Below are 20,596 nucleotides of genomic sequence, written 5' to 3'. Positions count from 1 at the left end.
ATGTTCATTACTCCTTTACAAGTCACCACACACGACCGCAAACTTATTGCATCGTTTCTTGAGCTGCCTCAGGCGGTCATTGTAGGACCTTCGCACTGTCCCGTAAATCACTGCTCCATCTCATCAAAGACGTCATTTCTGTCCTTAAATCACCGGCCATACTGTGGATTCTTCTTCTCCCGTAACAATCAAGAGTCAGTTAATACCCGGTCAGGCGAATTTCTTAGATGCGGTAGGATTTAATGTCCACATCATGTTCTTTCTTCAATCGCAGCTCAGGACGAATGGGCGGGAGCGCTGTCGATGCGGATAAAGCATCTTTCTTGGGCTTTTTTTGCGGCGATTCTGCTTGCGGCCATCTCGCAACTTCTTCAAAAGTGTGCAGTGGTGCTTGCTTATCATTATCCGACCATCATCAAGACAGTCGGTAATGACTATCCTACGCCAGATCCAGAACACTGATAGCATTGACCTTCCATATCGGCTTCTGCATCTTCGCCTTTTAACCCGCGCCCTGCTGGGGGGGGGGGGTGTTTGAACACCCCCCCTAAGGTTTTTCGCGAATATCTCAAAAACGGCGGCGCGGAGCGCCGCCGTTTTTGGTATACCTTATCATACATCAATTCTACACATGTTGTAAAAATTTCAGACCAAGGTCGTTCAAGGTCAGGTCACCAGGTCACTTGAGGTGACCTCACCTCATAAAAAGTTTCAATGTCTGTCATAGCTACACCGAGTGACCGATTGCTTTGAAACTTTCAGCGATTGCTAAGAGCAATAGCATGTACAAAATGTATATCTCAGAATTTTGATATCGATGACCTAAGGTCAGGTCAATTTTGCGACCTCCCCATTATAAGTCAATGGGAGAAAATTCAAATGCGCCTCTTTTGGACGAAAGACATTATAAACACTCCCAAACACTGAATTACAAGTGGTTTAGACACACTGAACATGAAAATGGTGTCCGTGACCCCTGTTTATGCCCTGAGGTCATCTTAGGTCACGAATAGTATCTAACAGTTTTTCGCAAATAACTTTTGATAGAGGCATGCTAGAGCGATGAAAACGCCTTAGATGTGTTCAGCTCGACGATACGGATCGACTGATATGCAACATGACCCTTTCCGGTCAGGTCATGACCTTGACCTGAGGTCAAATTTTCAAGTTGACTTTTCAAGGTCAAATTATAGTTCATTCGATGCGTCTTGACGAGAGGAACACGATGCCGGTACAAGTAAGCTCGTACAAGGCTTGAGTCAAAAGTTATTGCAGAAAAACTGTTTCCGAAAAAATCGGCTATTTTTGCAGTTTTTGCCCCCTGCAGGCAAAACCGTTGACGTTAGGTCAAATCTGAGATAATTACTCAGAAAGGGCGTTAATAGGGCTATCGAATGCGCTTTTCCGCGCCGCTGTAGCTCTATTGGTTCCCGAGTTATACGTTGGCTTCTTGGAAATTGTCGACATTCGACCTTGAAATCGGCGAAATTTTGCCTTCAATGACCTCTGGTGACCTGACCTTTGACCTGACCAAAAAATTGACCGAAGTGATTTCCTCATTATTTTTGACGCGCTTTCGAACGCCGCCTTCCGCGTGTCGCTACGTGGCCCAGGAGCCGAGTTAGAAGGGGGGGTTTTCAAACACCCCCCCCCAGCAGGGCGTGGAAATCCAGGACCCCCAGCCGGGCGCGGGTTAACCCGGCAGTTGCTGGGGTATTTCGCCACCCACCGTTTGCTGGGGGGGGGGGCGTTAAACGCCCCCAGCCGATAACTCGAGAACCAATAGGCGCAGCGAAACGCACGAGGCGGCAAACGAAAGAACGCGACGAGACGCTTCAAATGAGTACTTTAAAGTTGAATTTTGAGGTCACAGGTCGGGTCAAGGTCAGGTCAAACACCTGAAATCGGGCTTTCAGTAGCATTGACTTCAGGACTTCGCAATGGGCGCCTCTCGTCACAAACTCTGTCAAAACGGTGCACAATCCATCATATAAGGCCTACAAGAGTGCCAGCTCCATGTAGGGGTCAGTCAAGCATAGGTCAGGGTCAAGGTCAGGTCAACCGGGTAGGCACATATCCCCGAAAATCAAAACTGATATTCGCAGCCTGTGACACATGTTTTATGGGTAATTTTGGGCGTAGAACACGATGGTGACATTCATTTTATCATATGTGTACGTGTTTGGCTCAAAAAGTTCAATTTAAGAAATTCATGTATCATGGTCGTGAAGTAGTCACGAGAAATTGTCAAGATTCAGTTCAAGATTTAGGAAAATGCGGAACGATAATCAATAATCGAAGATAGCCATTTGATTGTTCATGGTATTGGCAGTCTAATGGCGTTTACGGCATGTCTGTATGTCTATTCTGTGATTTTATATGATTTTTTGAACATATGCCGTTTTTGGTCGAAAACTCAGAAATCATGACGTCACTAAAACCTCGATATCTCAAAAATTTTCCGACCGATTTTTTTTAAACTTAGTCACAATAAACTTCAATCAATTCCCTACAGGTACCCAAAATTTGGCGCGCCTGCGGCGCGCCGTTTTTATGCTGTGGCCCGGCGAAAAAAGTGGGGGCGTTTAACGCCCCCCCTTGTGGTTTTTCGCGAATATCTCAAAAACGGCGGCGCGGAGCGCCGCCGTTTTTGGTACACCTTATCATACATCAATTCTACACATGTTGTGAAAATTTCAGACCAAGGTCATTCAAGGTCAGGTCACCAGGTCACTTGAAGTGACCTCACCTCATAAAAACTTTCAATGTCTGTCATAGCTACACCGAGTGACCGATCGCTTTGAAACTTTCAGCGATTGCTAAGAGCAATAGCATGTACAAAATGTATATCTCAGAATTTTGATATCGATGACCTAAGGTCAGGTCAATTTTGCGACCTCCCCATTATAAGTCAATGGGAGAAAATTGAAATGCGCCTCTTTTGGATGAAAGACATTATAAACACTCCCAAACACCGATTTACAAGTGGTTTAGACACACTGAACTTGAAAATGGTGTCCGTGACCCTTGTTTATGCCCTGAGGTCATCTTAGGTCACGAATGGTATCTAACAGTTTTTCGCAAATAACTTTTGATAGAGGCATGCTAGAGCGATGAAAACGCCTTAGATGTGTTCAGCTCGACGATACGGATCGACTGATATGCAACATGACCCTTTCCGGTCAGGTCATGACCTTGACCTGAGGTCAAATTTTCAAGTTGACCTTTCAAGGTCAAGTCATAGTTCATTCGATGCGTCTTGACGAGAGGAACACGATGCCGGTAAAACTAAGCTCGTACAAGGCTTGGGTCAAAAGTTATTGCAGAAAAACTGTTTTCGAAAAAATCGGCTATTTTTGCAGTTTTTGCCCCCTGCAGGCAAAACCGTTGACGTTAGGTCAAATCTGAGAGAATTACTCAGAAAGGGCGTTAATAGGGCTATCGAATGCGCTTTTCCGCGGCGCTGTAGCTCTATTGGTTCCCGAGTTATGCGTTGGCTTCTTGGAAATTTTCGACATTCGACCTGGAAATCGGCGAAATTTTGCCTTCAATGACCTCTGGTGACCTGACCTTTGACCTGACCAAAAAATTGACCGAAGTGATTTCGTCATTATTTTTTACGCTCTTTCGAACGCCGCCTTCCGCGTATCGCTACGTGGCCCAGGAGCCGAGTTACAAGGGGGGGGGTGTTCAAACACCCCCCCCCCCCCCAGCAGGGCGTGGAAATCCAGGACCCCCAGCAGGGCGCGGGTTAAGAAGGACAGATGTGCCGTGCTTAAACTTCTTGATCATCTTTTTGTCTCTAGATCATGCACATAGACCCAGCATTCGTCACAAGTCATCAAATTATCGAAGATGTCTTCAATTTCCTAAAAAAGGCCTAGTTTTGATTTCGAAGGGCCAAGACGCATTTTTCTCTTGAACAAAGTAGACACACGAACTTCTAAGCGGGCTGACTCCTTTATCGTCTGTAGTTCTTCGCTGATAATATTTTCAGGCACTGCCAGCATTGCGACCTTTCTGTTGCACAATCATCTGAAAGGTCACACGACGATCTGTAAGGATGAGGTCCTCCACTTCCATCACAGTCACCACCTTGTCAGTCACTGGTAGCCACTCACTTCTTGACTCCCCTGCAAGAGCCATGCAACCAAGTTGAAAATTATTTCTTCATTTTCGGTAAGTGCATGAGATGGGCTTTCCTCGCCATAAACTGATTTCACGTTCTTGATGTATTTTCTCAATGTGATACCGTTTCAAATGCATTAGTCGGATGACGGTTCGGTCCTCAATGGGCCCAATACTCATCTTTTTTACTTCTAAATCTCTCCTACATAAGATAAAACCACTTCTCAGGATTCTCTTTGCGGGAACATTGTTCTTAAGAACCAAATATAATACCAACCAAAAATCATCAAAATCGGTCTACATCTTCTATGTGATGATCAGAACTTTCCGATACCCCCTCGTACCTACCTATCTCAAATAATGAAAGCATAAAAAAGCAAATGCAGCTAGTTTTTTTCGGCTAATCTTTTAGTCTACCCACCACCCGCAGCGTCTCAAACCACTTTTCTGGATCCGCAGTGGACCATTGAGGGCCCTACGAGACCGTTCCAAGAATTGACCGTGTTTAGAAGCCCCTTGGAAACCGACCACATAGAGACTCCTCCAGAGACCTACATGACTCCCCAGACTGAATGAGCCCTCCGATCAGGGTCGGTCCCTTAAAAGTTGCTGAAAGGTTTCAGAAGGCAGTATAGGCTCGAAAGTCTTTTGAGGGCTCTCAGAAACCGGTATCGGACCCCAAAAAAGCCTGTATGGAGGCCCTCCAAAGCCGGGATGGAGGCCTAGTTGAAGGCGTCCCCCACTGGAGGTGGCGAACAGCTGGCTGCTCTGACCGCAGCGGACACGGCTGAGGGGGGGGGGGGGGCGGCGCGTCACTTCCTTGTTACCGTCGGGTCGCGGCGGATTAATTCAGCAGGGGTCTGGTAGGAGACGAGGACGGGAGCAGAGACAGATGGCACGGGCGGGGCATTGGCAGAACAGGGACAGGAGCAGAAATGGGGCGCGGGGAGAGCAGGGACAGGGCACGAGCGGGGCACTGGCGGGAGGAGCAGGGGCAGGAGCAGGGACAGAGGGCACGGGCGGGACACTGGCGGGAGGAGCAGGGACAGGAGCAGGGACAGGAGCAGAGACAGAGGGTACGAGCGGGACATTGACAGAACAGGGGAGGAGCAGGCTCAGAGGGAGAGGAGGCGGCGCGGGCAACGTGGGTGTTTTGAGGAAGCCACCGCAGGTCAGCACCCGAGCGGTGGGAGTCTGGTCTGAACCGCTCACAGCTCGACCGATTCATAGGCTTGCCGGTTGTCCGGGGCTGAAGTGGTCCGCCGCATGGGCTGAACTGATGCGTTTGCTTTAACCACTCGTCATTCATATTTCACTGCTGCTTTTCTTGTTCGCTCTCACTGCTTTCGTTCATTTTTGTCCAGATAATTTTGTTTGTTTTTTTAACGCACGCCTCAGATAGTTTAAATGTCGACACATTGCTATTCTTTGAATCCAGAGCACGGCGAGTTCGGACCACTAAGAGGTCGAGTGCAGCCTATCGCTTCGTTCCGTGTATGTACTAAGCAGTAAGGATCAGAGCAGAGCTGACCACTGACCAGGACTAGACGTCTGGTGACATGGTCTACCATCTTGTTGCCGGGACAGCCTTATGGTGACATGGTCTGCCGTCAGGTGGACGGGTCAGCCGTCTGGTGACATGGTCAGACGTCTGGTGACATGGTCAGACGTCTGGTGACAAGGTCTGCCGTCTGGTGGACGGGTCAGCCGTATGGTGTTCAGGTCAGCCATCTGGTGACGTCTGGTGACATGGTCTACCATCTGGTGGACGGGTCAGACGTCTGGTGACATGGTCAGACGTCTGGTGACAAGGTCAGACGTCTGGTGACAAGGTCTGCCGTCTGGTGGACGGGTCAGACGTCTGGTGACATGGTCAGATGTCTGGTGACAAGGTCTGCCGTCTGGTGGCCGGGTCAGACGCCTGGTATTCGGGACAGCCGTATGGTGTTCAGGTCGGCCGTCTGGTGGCTGGGTCGATGGTCTGCTGGTGGTGCCGGGTCCGCCGTCTGGTGGCCGGGTCCGCCGTCTGGGGGCCGGGACTATGGTCTGGTGGTGGCCGGGTCCGCTGTCTGGTGGCCGGGTCAGACGGCAGTGAAGGGTGATCTTGGACAGCCCCGTCTCCTGCCAGCCGTCAGTGAAGGGTGATCTCGGACAGCCCCGTCTCCTGCCAGCCGTCCTGAGGTGCGGTCGCATGGCTCGGTCATGGATGATATAACACTGGATTGGTGTCTCGTGGAAATTAACATTGGGATCCGCGACATTGGGATCAGGCCTGCCATCTAGCGAGAGAATTATCGTAAGTTAGGAGCAAGCCGAGTGAACGCCATCTCTCAGCATTATGACACACGTGGGTGTGGTGGGTTAGTTGGCTCGAAGTGCATATTCCCACGAGTTGGAGGTAATCTTACTTGACTTGAGACGATAAAAATGTCTTAAATGCTTGAAAGCCAAAAATGTCAAGCAGCATTTAGGTAATAACGAAAATAAAATGCGTAAGACGGTGTGTATTGAAACGCCCGGTCCCATCGGCTTGTGTAGCAAGAACGGTCGCGTTACTTTACATTGAATCGTATTTCGACGTAATTCGCGGAGTAAATCAACTTAAAGTTCATTCAGCCATTTATGTAGTGAATCACCGTATTATCATCACAGCAATCTCACCCCCATCCCCCACTTCAACCCTCATTCACAGCCATCCATTGACCTAAATACATTTCCCATACAAATCCCGCGCAGTATCCCAGCGGGCTCCTTCACCGGACAGTAACAGACGTAAACTGTAACATTCTCCCCCCGGTGAAATGACAATTTCACTCAATCCGTTCCGATAGAACACAGTGGCATGTGCTGACCGGCATCCTTGTAGGAGTCTCCTCAATCCTGAGGCCTAGCCGCACTCCAAACGATGCAGCCTCTGTACAGGCCGCGTTGATGTAGTGCCGTCTGCCCTTCGCAGGGTCGCGACTCGTGTCAGTCCATCTCTGCCTGGATGAAGCTCAACTATCCTTCCCATTGGCCAGAGTGATCGGGACTGATACGGATTTTCTCTGATGATTACCAGATCTCCGATAGCTGGATTGCTTCTTTCTTCTCGGGGAGGAATCCGCAGCTCTCGCAAATATTCTGTGTGCCACCTTTTCCATAAATGAGCGAGAACCTCACGACAATGTATCCAGCGCTTCCTGAGCACTCGGCTCTGGCTCTCAGGCTCAATCAAACCCGGGACATCGGGCTCGTCCAGTGCAGGGACTTGTAGAAAGTCCCTTGGAGACAGTGACCGAAGGTCATCAATGTCCTCACTCAACGCCGATAGCGGTCTTGCATTTATTGCACCTTCTATGCGGCACAGCAGAGTTTGCAGATCTTCAAATGAGAGCATACTCTTATGAAGCGTTCTGCGCAGAGCCTCTTTCGTTGTGCGCACGAGTCGCTCATAAAAACCTCCCCACCATGGAGCTCGGGGTGCGTTGAATTTCCAGGTTACTCCGGAATGAGCGAGGTGTGCTGCTGCGCCCTTGAAGTTTGTTGCGTTGTCACTTGTCACCGTTTTCGGCATTCCTCTTCGTGCGGCGAATCGATCGAAAGCTTGTAAGAAGTCCCTTGTAGAGAGGCCTTTAACCAGCTCTATGTGAACGGCTCTCACTACCGCACACGTAAAAATGACAAAGTATGTCTTGACGATGTTGCCGCCGTCTTTGGCGAAGATAGGTCCTCCGAGGTCCACTCCGAGCTGTGAGAAGGGGGTTCCGCTAGACGCTCTCTCTCTTGGAAGGGGAGCTGTTTCTTGCGTGAACGGCTCTGCATGGAAAATACGGCACCTTGGGCATGCTCGTATAACCTTGCGAATCGTTTGTCGGCCTTTTGGTATCCAAAACCTGTCACGGATGGAGTACATCGTTTGCTGCACTCCCGCATGACATAGTTCCACGTGTCGCTCTTGGATCAGCAGCCGAACGTAGTGATCATCATTCGGCAGCAGGATCGGATGTTTTTCGTCTTCGTTCAACTTCGATTCTTGTAGTCGTCCCCTCGCCCGGAGGATTCCGTTCTCCAGATATGGGTTTAGCTCGTAGATGTGTGATGTCCGAGGTACGGCCTGATCTGCTATCAATACTTCCCGTTCTGGTCCGTATGCTGTTTTCTGTGTTTCCAGTATCCACAGTTCTTCTGCTCGGTTGAGCTCTTCTGCAGTCAGATCGCCCGTTGTCGACGGCTCCGTCTTCCGGGTATTGGCCAGGAATCGCAGCATCCAAGCTGTCACCCGGTGCAGCCGTTTACGCGAACTGTAGTTCTCTGCAGACATAAGTGATCCGACACCTGGTTCCTGGCTCGCGGAGGAACACATGGTGATCACGGGCCCACTTTTCCGCTCCTCCGCTCTGCACTCGCTGGGTTCGTAGGCACGCTGAGGAGGCCATTCTTCCCTTTCTTCTCGGAGCCAGCTGGGTCCCTCTTGCCAGAAAGGCTCGCCAAGCTTGTCTGCGGATGCTCCTCTGGACGGTAGATCGGCTGGGTTACACTCGCCTGGGCAATGCCTCCACTTTGCTGGTGGAAACATTTGCTGGACCTCAGTTACCCGGTTGCTGACAAACGCCCCCCAGCGGCCAGGATCACTTCGGATCCAGGCCAGCGCCACAGCAGAATCAGTCCATAGAAGGACGTCCTGAGGTTTGGAGGGCAGTGATTCAATCACGTAAGCCGTTAGTCTCGATCCAAGAACGGCGGCCATGAGCTCCAGGCGTGGGATAGCCATGGGCTTACTTGGCGAAAGCCGACTTTTGCTCATGATCAAGCGCGTTTCAGGGCTGGTCTTACCGCATGTCCGGAGATATACTGCTGCAGCATAAGCAGTCTTGCTAGCGTCGCAGAACGTGTGGATGGTGAACTTTTCCACGTTGTTCGAAACGTACGGTCTGGGAATGCGAAGTGCCTCGAGAGACCGAAGACCATTCAGCCACTCGAGCCAACTCCGCCTTGACGAGAGCGGCAGATCTTCATCCCAGGCTGTACCGAGGGTCCACAGCTCCTTCAGCAGCATCTTGCAACGCATGGTGAACGCTGAAATAAGACCCAGAGGGTCGTAGACACGAGCTGATAATCTCAACACGTTCCGTTTTGTAGGCCGTAGCTGCATCCCCAAATCATATAGATCTTTGCTCTGAAAGATGAGCTGATCCTCGTGCGGTACCCATCTCACTCCCAACACTTTTGTCGGCTCTCCGTCACTGGTCGTTAGAAGGATACCTGGCTCACTTGCTCGTTTTGCCGTGTCCGAGCTTCCTGCCACATCGATGCTTCGGTTTGACCTCCATTTTGTTAGGTTCATCTTTGCCGTCGAAAATACTTCCTTTGCTTCTTGGGCGAAGACCTTTGCTTCTGATTCGGTTGCCATGCTGGTCAGCAGGTCATCGCAGTAGACGTCACGTTTTAGTCGATCAGCCGTGTCCCTCAGTTCATCGGGCTGTCCTTCAAGATGTCGTCTTATGACAGCCTGTAGGAGGAATGGAGATGATGCTACACCGAACACCACCCGCGTCATCCTATAGGTGGTCACTTCCCCGTCCGGCGTTCGCCAGAGAAATCTGGTGAGATCACGATCTTGATGATGGAGTGCCAGCTGAAGGAACGCCTTCTCAATATCTGCTGACACCGCCACCATGTTCAGTCTGAAGCGAATGAGGATGCCGGTGAGGTCTGCTATCATGTTGGGTCCCGGCAAAAGCATGTCGTTTAAAGACCTAGGACTTCCTGCTGATGCATCGAAAACGATGCGGATCTTGTCACCTTTGTATACAGCATGGTGCGAGAGATAGTGCACCGGTCCGTCGGGAACCACCGGGGCGGGTTCAGCAAAACCCATCTCTATGTACTGTCGAATGGCTTGATCATACTCCTGCCGCCTGCCAGAGCGGTCGAGAGATGTCTCACATCGTTCCAGTCGTCGGTGTGCGACGTCTTTGTTTGTAGGGAGCTCATCGAAATCCGTTTTAGCGGGCCAGCGAACTTGGTATCGTCCATCTGCGTCCCGTGTGCATGTTCGTTCGAAATGTTCGACGGCCTTGTTTTTGTCGGCTTGCGTCTCACTCACTTTCGATGGGAATGTCGGTGGTTCTATGCCGATGGTTTCCAGCGCCCACAACTGCTCGATGTCCTCTCGGAGAGTTCCAGTGTGAAGAAACAAGACCTGCCCATTCGCAGCTGTTCCATCGGCAGCAGCACGTCCTCCTAGAACCCATCCAAATATGGTTTCCCACGCCATCGGGCCACGCTCTCCGGTCTTCACCTGCCCATTCACGACATCTTGATAGTGATCCATACCGATCAGTATGTCGATATCTCCTGATTGCCACCTAGACGGACAGTCAGCTAGGGTCAGGTGCTTCAGATGTGGATAGTCGTTCAAGTCCACTGACTTGACGTTGACGGGGCCACATATTTGCTCAGTTTCCGCCGCTGTCAGAGTCACAGACTTGGTCGGGTCACTGCAGTTCATCAGTTTGATGGAAACAGAGTTCATCGTTTTGTGGGTTATGCGATCACCACCGAATGTTGAGATCGTTCTGCGCTGGGTTCCAAGCCGCTGACATTTCAAATCCCGAGAGAGAGATGTTGATATAAATGACTGGTTTGAACCAGTATCAAGGATAATTCTTACGTTCCTTTTGCCAGCGGGTCCGACTGCCACCGCTCTAGCTGTTTGGAAAAGAACTTGTTCCTTCTCTTCAACCTGGGACTGAGCAGTCACGATGGGTGCAGCTTCCTCTTCGGTGCACAGCAGGCGGTGATGTCGCTTTCCGCACCTTTCGCAGCATTTCACGTTGTTACATGTTCGTGCAATGTGATGAGGACCTAAGCAGATGAAGCAAGCTCCGACAGCGAGAAGCCGACGGCGCCGCTCGTCCACCGAGAGTGCTTCTGCCTTTCTGCATTGTGCCGTCTCATGCCCGAGCGTGCAGAACGCGCATTTTTGCGCTCTTGTCGATACCTGAAGGGCCGCTGCAGAAGGCAGCATGGTCGTCGTTGGCTGTGTCGAAGTTTTCCAGCTGCGCTTCTGGATAGCCTCCTTTTCCGTTGCGCGCAGTCCGTGCAGGGTTTGTCCACTGGCCGTTAGATATTGTTCGGCAGCGCTGGATATTTCTTCTAGTGTTTTATGGCCGTTTCGTTTCAAGAACAGCTCGAGTTCCCTTGGGCAGCTCGATAGAAACTGTTCAATTAGGGTCAACTGTTTGAGACCATCGAAAGATGTCGGAAACTCACTCAGGGACATCCATTTATCCAAGTATGTCGACAAACGTGTTATGTACTGCTCCGGTGTCTCGTCTTCTTCCGGAGGCGATTCCCGCAGACGTCTGCGAAAACCGTCAGCAGTAAGACCATACCGCTTTAGCAGTGCTTCCTTGAGGATCTCATAGTCATCAGCCTCGTCTGCACTCAAACGATGATAGACTTCCAGAGCCTTTCCAGTGAGCAGAGCGCTCAATGATACCGCCCAATCCTCTCTGTTCCAGTTGTTAGACTGGGCGATTCTTTCAAATCTTGTCAGGTATATGTCCATGTCACCATTTTCTTCAAATGGAGGGAGCTTTGGAAGCTTCTTACTCGTTCTTGTACCATTGCTAGCCATCGAACCATCCAAAAGTCGCAGCTTTTCTATTTCAAACTGTCTTTCCTTCTCTCTTTCCTCACGCTCTAGTTCCTTTTCTTCACGCTCCCTTTCCCTTGTTAGCTTTCTTTCTTCCCGCTCCTGATCCTTCTCATATTGCTTCGATGCGAATTCTAGAGCTTCCAGTCCGGATAAGCCTTGTCTTGTCGCTAATTCTACGTATTTATCCATTTCGGTTTGCCCAGTGTCCTGTCACGGTCGCCAAATATGTAGCAAGAACGGTCGCGTTACTTTACATTGAATCGTATTTCGACGTAATTCGCGGAGTAAATCAACTTAAAGGGACCCTCCCACCTTCAAAAAAGTTAATGAATTGGCATGAAAGTGATGTCGCTCGGTTCAGAAAGAGCAAAAACGAATATCTACCAAATTTCATCGAAAAATATTCACCGGTTTTCAAGATATTAGACTTTTACTTTTGTTTACTTTTTGGGATCTCCGCTGTTCCTAGCGACTTTATTTGAAAGTGCGGCATTTGTTGCGCGCAAAGCAGCATATACCACCGCGTGCTACAAAACGTTTTAGTCAAACATTTAACGGACGTTCGAAAGCCTGATGACGTCATCAGTTTCCCGTAATGGTTAAGAGATAGGGACCACGCTGGTCCCACCCTGCAAGTAAAGGGAAGAAATTTCTTGAACACCATAAAGCTGCGGGGGTTGCGACCAGGATAAATGGTGGTTTCTGAGCCTGGCCGCAAACTTGGCTATCTCAACTCAAAACTAATGTTAAGGTGGGAGGGTCCCTTTAAAGTTCATTCAGCCATTTATGTAGTGAATCACCGTATTATCATCACAGCAATCTCACCCCCATCCCCCACTTCAACCCTCATTCACAGCCATCCATTGACCTAAATACATTTCCCATACAAATCCCGCGCAGTATCCCAGCGGGCTCCTTCACCGGACAGTAACAGACGTAAACTGTAACAGCTTGTACGACCTTTTCAATGGTCATTTACTCACAATGGTACAGCAATTTGACAATATGCCATACATATTTGGTAGGCTTATTCCTTCTTCTCCGAATTTCGCTCGATTTTTTTTTCCATCTCAGTTAATTGTTACGGCACGTGCCACGTGCCAACTTAGGGGTGTCGAAATTGTTCCACATAAAGTAACTCCGCAATGGCTGGGCCCATTACAGTAAAACTTCGTTAGTAGTTAGGCACCCAGTGGCCAATGCATTTCCATGTGTCACTATGAGGGTGCTACTGCACGTGCGCACGTGCGGGGACGGGGTGCCGCTTCCATATCTCAAGAACGGCTGGGCGGATAACACTCAAACTTTGTACACAAATGTCACATCGATGCTCGCACTGCATTGATCAGTGCTTACATTACTGCAGAGTCGTAAAGAAAACGAGGAACTGAGATGCGTGGTGTTTTAGTTTATGCCTTTCTGTTCCAGCAGCTGATTGATCCGCAACAGGAGATCCTTGTTTGTGAAGGCTTCGTCTCCCTTTTCCACCCCTTGTTTAAAATAGGTAACATTAACAATGTACGTAAGAAGAAGATCACACATCAAAGTTGTTTTAGGCGGCTATCTTAGGCCAGGGCTGCGGAGTTGTAGTCAGAGCCAGCGGTTCAGTTCCGACTCGGAGTCGGTTGATTTTTAAAAGCTATAGTCGGAGTATGAGTCGAACGTCACCGAAAAGTCATCGAATCCACAGACTTACCAGGGCTGCAGAGTCGGAGTCAGAGTCGGAGTCTGTGTGAATCGACAGTTCTGCCCGGAGGAGTCGGAGTCGATATTTGGATACCGGAATCGGAGTTGGAGCCAAAGTCACTGAAATTTCATCGACTACGCAGCACTGGTTGGGTCCTTTTCAAAGAGTGTCTTGAATGGCATATTGAGCGGCAATGACGTTAGCAATTCCGTTCAACTTTTTCATTAGACTTGTAGATAGTACTTTACGTTCGTTTTGTTTTTTGATCGGGCAATTTGTTTGATTTAGGCCAAGTAAAGACTCATGTGAAAAATAGCGAAAACGACACGTGCTGGCGAAGTCTCCAATAACCCCCTGTTTCACGATTTAATGAGGAAATAACATGGAACTGCTTATCTTATTACTGACGCTGCACATAATTCTATTAATTTCTTCGCTTTTACTGACATATATAGACGTAACCTTTTGAAAAATTGCACAACAAGCCCGCTACTACACCACACTCCCGTGTGTCACAATGCTAATCAGCGGCGTTCACTCGGCTTGCTCCTAACTTACGATAATTCTCCCGCTAGATGGCAGGCCTGAGCTCAATGTCGCCAAAAACTGCGAAGACACCAATCCATTATTATCTCATCCATGGCTCGGTGGTCGGCACTTGTTCTGGGAACCTGCGGCTCTGGGACGGGGGAGTAGGGACGGCCGGCGGGCTGTGTGTGTGCGTGTGTCGGCGGGGCGGGAGGGAAGTCTCGCTTCGGCCGACGACCATGGCTGCTCAGTAGCAAAGAAACTCGCCGAACTTCAATGAAAGGAAATTGGAATTAAAACAAAATTACACCTATTAAAAAAGTTCTGTGTGAACTTGAAGGTTGCACGATAAAACTTAGTTTTATATGGAGGAGTAGGATGTGCGATTTATTTAGGCATTGCGTTTTAATCCACCAATCTCCGAAAGTAAGACTCGAGTCCGTAATAGTTTTGCCTGTATCATACCTAAGTTAAACTTTTTGATGTCTGTATTTTTGTATGTTGCCCCCCCCACATCTGGCAAAAAATAATAATATTGACTAGGTGATACCTACATACAAATCAATAGCTGTAAACCCTTCAAAGGTTTCTATTCTTGAGTCACAGGCTTCTGCTTGTGAAGATAAATTTGTGCCAGGTTTAATCGGGCTTGTCCACCACCTACATATCACTGGATGCGTGTTTCCGAGATTCGGGAGCGTTCCTTTCGACGCTCGCGGCTCAATTTTTCCGCCCGACGCGCTGGACAGGTACAGAGTCGGACCGCATCCAATCAGTGTGATGGGATTTGTAACTCATCTTACTCCGCTAAGCTCTACTCTATAAACAGCGGTGTGTTGTGTGATCCTGCGGCTGCGCCTCGGGACGTGGGCTTTGGACCGATCCGCTTAACGTTTGGACCTAAATACGCACGGCATTGATCTTCATAAGCCTTCTGCGAATACGACTTGCATCAAATGAAAGCGCATTGGGGTTAGAGGTCACCGTGACTGAAACTATAATAAAAACCGTTTGATGGGCACGGGACACTTTGATATACAAATCACCCGATTCAACCCGGCATTGTCCGATGGGGGACAGAACGATATATGTACAGCGGTCCTGGTACGGTTCACAGGGGACCACCGTCTGACTATGATGTGGTCAGTGTGGCCAAATTGGTTTAACGTTAGGGGGAGGATGTATAAAAAAGTCGTATGAGGATGTCACTATTAAAAAAAAATCGTCTTCAGCCTCATTTTAGGTGCAGTTTTTACAAGTAATGTGGAAAAACTATACCTGACGTCAAGCTCTGGGGAAAGTAAAAAAAAAAACTCCTAACATTGTCATTAAAGATGTAAAAAAAACAACATTGCTAGCGCGACAGCACGAGTATGACGGTGCGAATCGTACATAGGAACATTTTTAATCTGTATTCCTACACTAGGTATGCTTTCACAACAAAAACGTCGTGATGATGTAATTTTAAAATTTCTGAGGATGTCATTATACTTTTCATTGGGGGTGACTTTCCCCGCAACATCACCAATTTGGCCACACTGGATGTGGTTCACAGGGGACCACCGTCTGACTATGGTACGGTTCACAGGGGACCACCGTCTGACTATGGTGTGGTTCACAGGGGACCACCGTCTGACTATGGTACGGTTCACAGGGGACCACCGTCTGACTATGGTGTGGTTCCCAGGGGACCACCGTCTGACTATGGTACGGTTCACAGGGGACCACCGTCTGACTATGGTGTGGTTCACAGGGGACCACCGTCTGACTATGATGTGGTTCCCAGGGGACCACCGTCTGACTATGGTACGGTTCACAGGGGACCACCGTCTGACTATGGTACGGTTCCCAGGGGACCACCGTCTGACTATGGTGTGGTTCCCAGGGGACCACCGTCTGACTATGGTACGGTTCCCAGGGGACCACCGTCTGACTATGGTGTGGTTCACAATGGACCACCGTCTGACTATGGTACGGTTCACAGGGGACCACCGTCTGACTATGGTGTGGTTCCCAGGGGACCACCGTCTGACTAAAGTGTGGTTCACAGGGACCACCGTCTGACTATGATGTGGTTCTCAGGGACCACCGTCTGACTAAAGTGTGGTTCACAGGGGACCACCGTCTGACGGCGGAGGAGATGGACAGCCAGCGGCAGCAGAGTGTCGCCTACGAGTACCTCTGCCGGCTGGAGGAGGCCAAACGGTAACTACCACCCCACTAGCACCTCACTACCACCCCACCCCACTACCACCCCCCTACCACCTCACTCCACTCCCGCTGTATGGGCTGTATGGGTCCTGTGCCAAACGGTAACTACCACCTCACCCCACTCCCGCTGTATGTAGCTACACTGTGCCAAACTGTACCTATCACCCAACTACCAGCCCACCCCACTTCCGCTGTATGGGCGTACACTGTGCCAAACGGTAACTACTAACTACCACCCCACCCTACTCCCGCTGTATGTGGCTACACTGTGCCAAACGGTACCTATCACCGCACCCAGCCTGTATGTGGCTACATACCGACTGTACATACCTACCACCGCGGGGGAGGCCGAATGGTATCTATCACCCCGCTAGAATTCCGGGTGTAACACTACTGGGGGTTGGGGAACTCAGCGGTGCCTTCACCCTGGTCTGCACTCCACACACACACATATCCCGCGCACCGACGGGGGTCTGCGCCAACTTCGCACCGACGGGGGGGGGGGGCGGATGACCGCCCTCCCTGAGATCTCGAGAACGAAGCAAGATAGCGACAAGCGGTAAACGGCATCGGATGCGCACGGCCAAGATCTACAATTTTTACTAAGGTCATTTTCAGGTCAGGTCAAAGATGACGTCACAGGGGTCGAAAAAGTCAAAATGGCGGCGCTAGATATGGAGAGAGTTTTTCTCGAATAATTTTCGAATTAGTTAAGATAGGAACAAACTAAGGGCATCATCGTGATCCTCTCGTCAATCCGCATCGAATGATATATATGTTGACCTCGAAAGGTCAAGGTCAAAGGTTGACCTCAGGTCACGTGACCTCGAGGTCATCATGTATATCATTCGATGCGTCTTGACGAGCTGAACACAATGAGACCATCCATGCGTCTGTATCTTGTTCCTGTACGGAGTTATTGGCCAAAAACCTTTGGTGACATTTGATGACGTCACATAACCTCACAGCTGCCCAACAGCAAAACAGACCTCAAGGTAGTGAAGGTTGATCGTATATGAAGTCATGTATGGTATATGGGGCCATTCCGACCCGTTTTAGTGGTAAAAACAGGGAGTTGATTTTTCCCCCATTGACTTATAGGTCAGGGGCGCCGCCACGGATTTTTGACTGGGGGGGACGGACTGACCGACTGAAAACCCAAAAGTAGGCATTCTTACCGTGGCTTTTTCGGTCCGATGCATTCAAAGTTTAAAGCAAATATGCCACTTTTAGCATTGGGTTTTGAATTGAACTGAAGTTACAGTTTTGTAGCCTGAGCTGAGACGAGAACAAATCAGGAGCTTTTATGGCTCAACGATCACCCTAGCCAAAGATATCGGCATCGATTTTAGGTTTGAAGACTGAAGTCATTCCCATAATTACACTTTGTCCTTCCCTTACCGTGGAATCCATTCCCTTACGGAAAAATGCCAGCCATGCAATCAGCATTCAGCTGGTTTGAACTTCGTAATCACCTATAGGTAATGCATATTGCATACCCGCGTGGGGGAGGAGGCGTTGTATAGTTACAATCTCTCTGTCTGGCTTGTGCATTAATCGGCGCGAAGCGCCGCGAAAATTGGCAATAAAACATCAGGCAAAACTGCTCTAAAATACGAATTTTGCAGCCCGTTTAACAAGCTTGATACCAGAAAACCTTAGGTCAGGTCACCAAGTCAAGTAGTCAAGTCGCCTCAAAGTTTTGTGGTCTTGTCAACGGTATAGCTTATTTCTTAGAAGCTGAAAATTTAGTGTAGTGTGACTGCAGAACTGTGGGGTCGGAGCCGGAATCAGTCGGAGTTGACAGTTTTGGCCAGAGTCGGAGTTGAAGTCTTCGAAATTGTTCAGATTTTGACTCCGAGGTCGGATTGGTTTAAAGTCATGTTCTTGACTGGTTAGACGAATTATATTATGCCCGTTTTCGGCCAGTCGTGTTATACGACACACGTTGATCACGATATCAAAAATCGGCAGTTCCGCGATTACAGGTCGGATAAGAGCTGGAGATTTTGTTGGCCGAGGTGGCAGGGGTCAGACCAATGCATGTAGGCCCATACCCTACATACTGAGTAGCTAAACCTCCTGGACCCTCTCAGATTCGGCACCGTTCCATCGCTTCCATCCTCAGGACAGTCAAATCCTTCTCCTCCACGCCGCGATCCCCTGCTCCGGGCTGGACGGGCAACTCTATCCCATCGGGAATGACTCCACTGGAGCTATAGTCCGTTGCCGGGTACAGTGAGTGCCAGTGGGCTGGGCTGCCTGTTCAATTGGTCGAGTTCAGCCCAGACCAATTTCTCCCACTAATTCTGTCATCCTTCCGGCTCTGAAATGGTGTCATTGGACCGAAGGGCCTAGTCAAATTTCGAGTAGGAAAACAACCAGTAAAACGCCTTTTGGGGCGACCAACAAAGCGAGCGAGGGGGTGGGTCTTGCACGTACGAAATTGCGAGGGGGTACCTCCAAGAAACTTGTGCACTGCACCCTACTAACCGGCTTCTAACGATGTGCCAAATTTGAGCGCAATCGGCATAGCCGTTCTCGAGATCTGTAAGCGCCAAGCGGCACCCTGCACGTGCGCACGTGCAAAATGGGTCCCAACTGACTTTTGCACGGCACCCTAATAACCGGTCCCTAGCCATGTTTCAACTTTCAGCACAATCGGTTCAGCCGTTCTCGAGATCTGGAATCGACCCCTGCACGTGCGCACGTGCAGCAGCACCCCAACTGTGGCACATGGTCATGGATATGCATTGCCTGGTGGGTGCCTACCTACCTACCTACATGCCAACTTTCAGCGCAATCGGCCCAGTATGTTACCGAGATACCTATTGCAATTGTTACAAAACTGGCACCTCTTCGTTTTTCACGTGGCGGGTGCATAATGGGTCACATACATGCATCGAGAATAGTTCAATACTTGTTAATAGGAATGAAGCTACCCTACAAAAATTACCGCATGTAAATCAGTCAAGTGGTTCCTGAGACTTAAGTCTCGCAAAAGCGTGACCACGGCCGGCCGGCCGCTCATACTCAGAAATTTCCCCGAAAGACTATACGCTCGCTTCGCTCGCTCCGTAATGAGTTTGGGGGGGACGTCCCCCTTCCATTCTGAGAGTGGGGGGACGCGTCCCCCCCGTCCCCCCCGGTGGCGGCGCCCATGCTTATAATGGGGAGGTCGCGAAATTGACCTGACCTTAGGTCACCGATATCAAAATTCCGAGATATACAAATTGTAGCTACTAATGACCTAATAATATCCTGCGACTTTCAAAGGCCTCCGACATCTACTGTAGCTCTGGCACGGTGACAAAGTTGCAAAAAAGTGACTTGAGGTTGGGTCATTCAAAGTGACCTTGTGACCTGACCTTAAAAGGTAGGAGGTTCAAACTTGCACACCATGTGTAAAATTGATGAGGTTATAGTCATACCAAATTTCGCGGCGCTACGCGCCGCGGTTTTCCCGCCATTCGCGAAAAACCTCAGGGGGGGGCGGATATCCGCCCCCCCGTCGGTGCGAGGGATATATTCCGGGTGTAATACGGTCGCGGAGACCAAACCGTAATTGATATCATCTGCACAATGGACGGTTTCTTCGTATCTCCGCAGTCGCCTCGGCAGGATCTCCCTGCTATGTCCATATATGGGCTGTGGTGGCGGGTCCCCGTGTCGGCCTCCTGATTGACCAGCATGTGATGTATCCCTGCGTCTGGATGGAGGCAGTGCTGGGGAGGAGCTGTGTAGGTGTGTGGGGCCTCGGTATATGACCGTGTGTCCGCCGCTGTGTGTCAGCTGGATGGAAGCGGTGCTGGGGGAGCCGCTGCCGCCCACCACTGAGCTGAGCAGGGGTTGTATGTGTGGGGTCTCGGTTCAGGTCTGTGTGTTTGTGCCCCTCAGCTGGATGGAGGCGGTGCTGGGGGAGCCGCTGCCGCCCACCACTGAGCTCGAGGAGTCGCTGCGCCACGGCGTGCATCTGGCGCGCCTAGCGCTGCGGCTGCGGCCGGACGGTGCGCGGCGCGTCTACGACCCGGACCTGGCGCGCTACGCGGCGCGCGGCCTCCAGTTCCGGCACACCGACAACATCAACCTGTGGACGCAGACCATGCGAGACATGGGCCTGCCGCAGGTGCGTGCGGAGCAGCCGCCGGCCGGCCGGGTGGGACCTCCACCCCTCACCGCCGCGCTGTGCCCAGCATCCAGGCAGATGCCGTTTTACGCAGCGCACGAATTGCATGGATTGCAAAGTGGAAATGAACTCGCTTGCGGTGCAAGTGTGATTCAGGGTAATTGGTCAATATAGTGTTTGTAGGCTGTCGTCTTTCCTTCTGTCTGAGAGGTCGCTGGCGGACCAATAATGCCAGAGGCTCTCGCCACCGCCTCGGCTCATGACCACGCTG

The 20,596-nt window shown here is 50.2% G+C and overlaps 1 protein-coding gene across 1 annotated transcript in view; it reads left to right on the top strand.

Moving 5' to 3' along the window:
* The window catches only part of LOC122393275 (ras GTPase-activating-like protein IQGAP1), a 60,636-nt gene that overhangs the window by 18,439 nt on the left and 21,601 nt on the right, over positions 1-20,596 (top strand). Inside the window, exons 3-4 of the mRNA XM_043389156.1 lie at positions 16,103-16,193; positions 20,097-20,325. Of these exons, the coding sequence (XP_043245091.1) occupies positions 16,103-16,193; positions 20,097-20,325 (320 nt within the window). The remainder of the gene's footprint in view (positions 1-16,102; positions 16,194-20,096; positions 20,326-20,596) is intronic.

Source organism: Amphibalanus amphitrite, unplaced genomic scaffold (assembly GCF_019059575.1).
Source record: "Amphibalanus amphitrite isolate SeventyFive unplaced genomic scaffold, NRLGWU_Aamphi_draft 000527F_arrow, whole genome shotgun sequence".
NCBI classification, from domain to species: Eukaryota; Metazoa; Arthropoda; class Thecostraca; order Balanomorpha; family Balanidae; genus Amphibalanus; species Amphibalanus amphitrite.
Note: the sequence above shows the minus strand (reverse complement) of the source record. Positions and strands in the feature narration are given on the sequence as shown.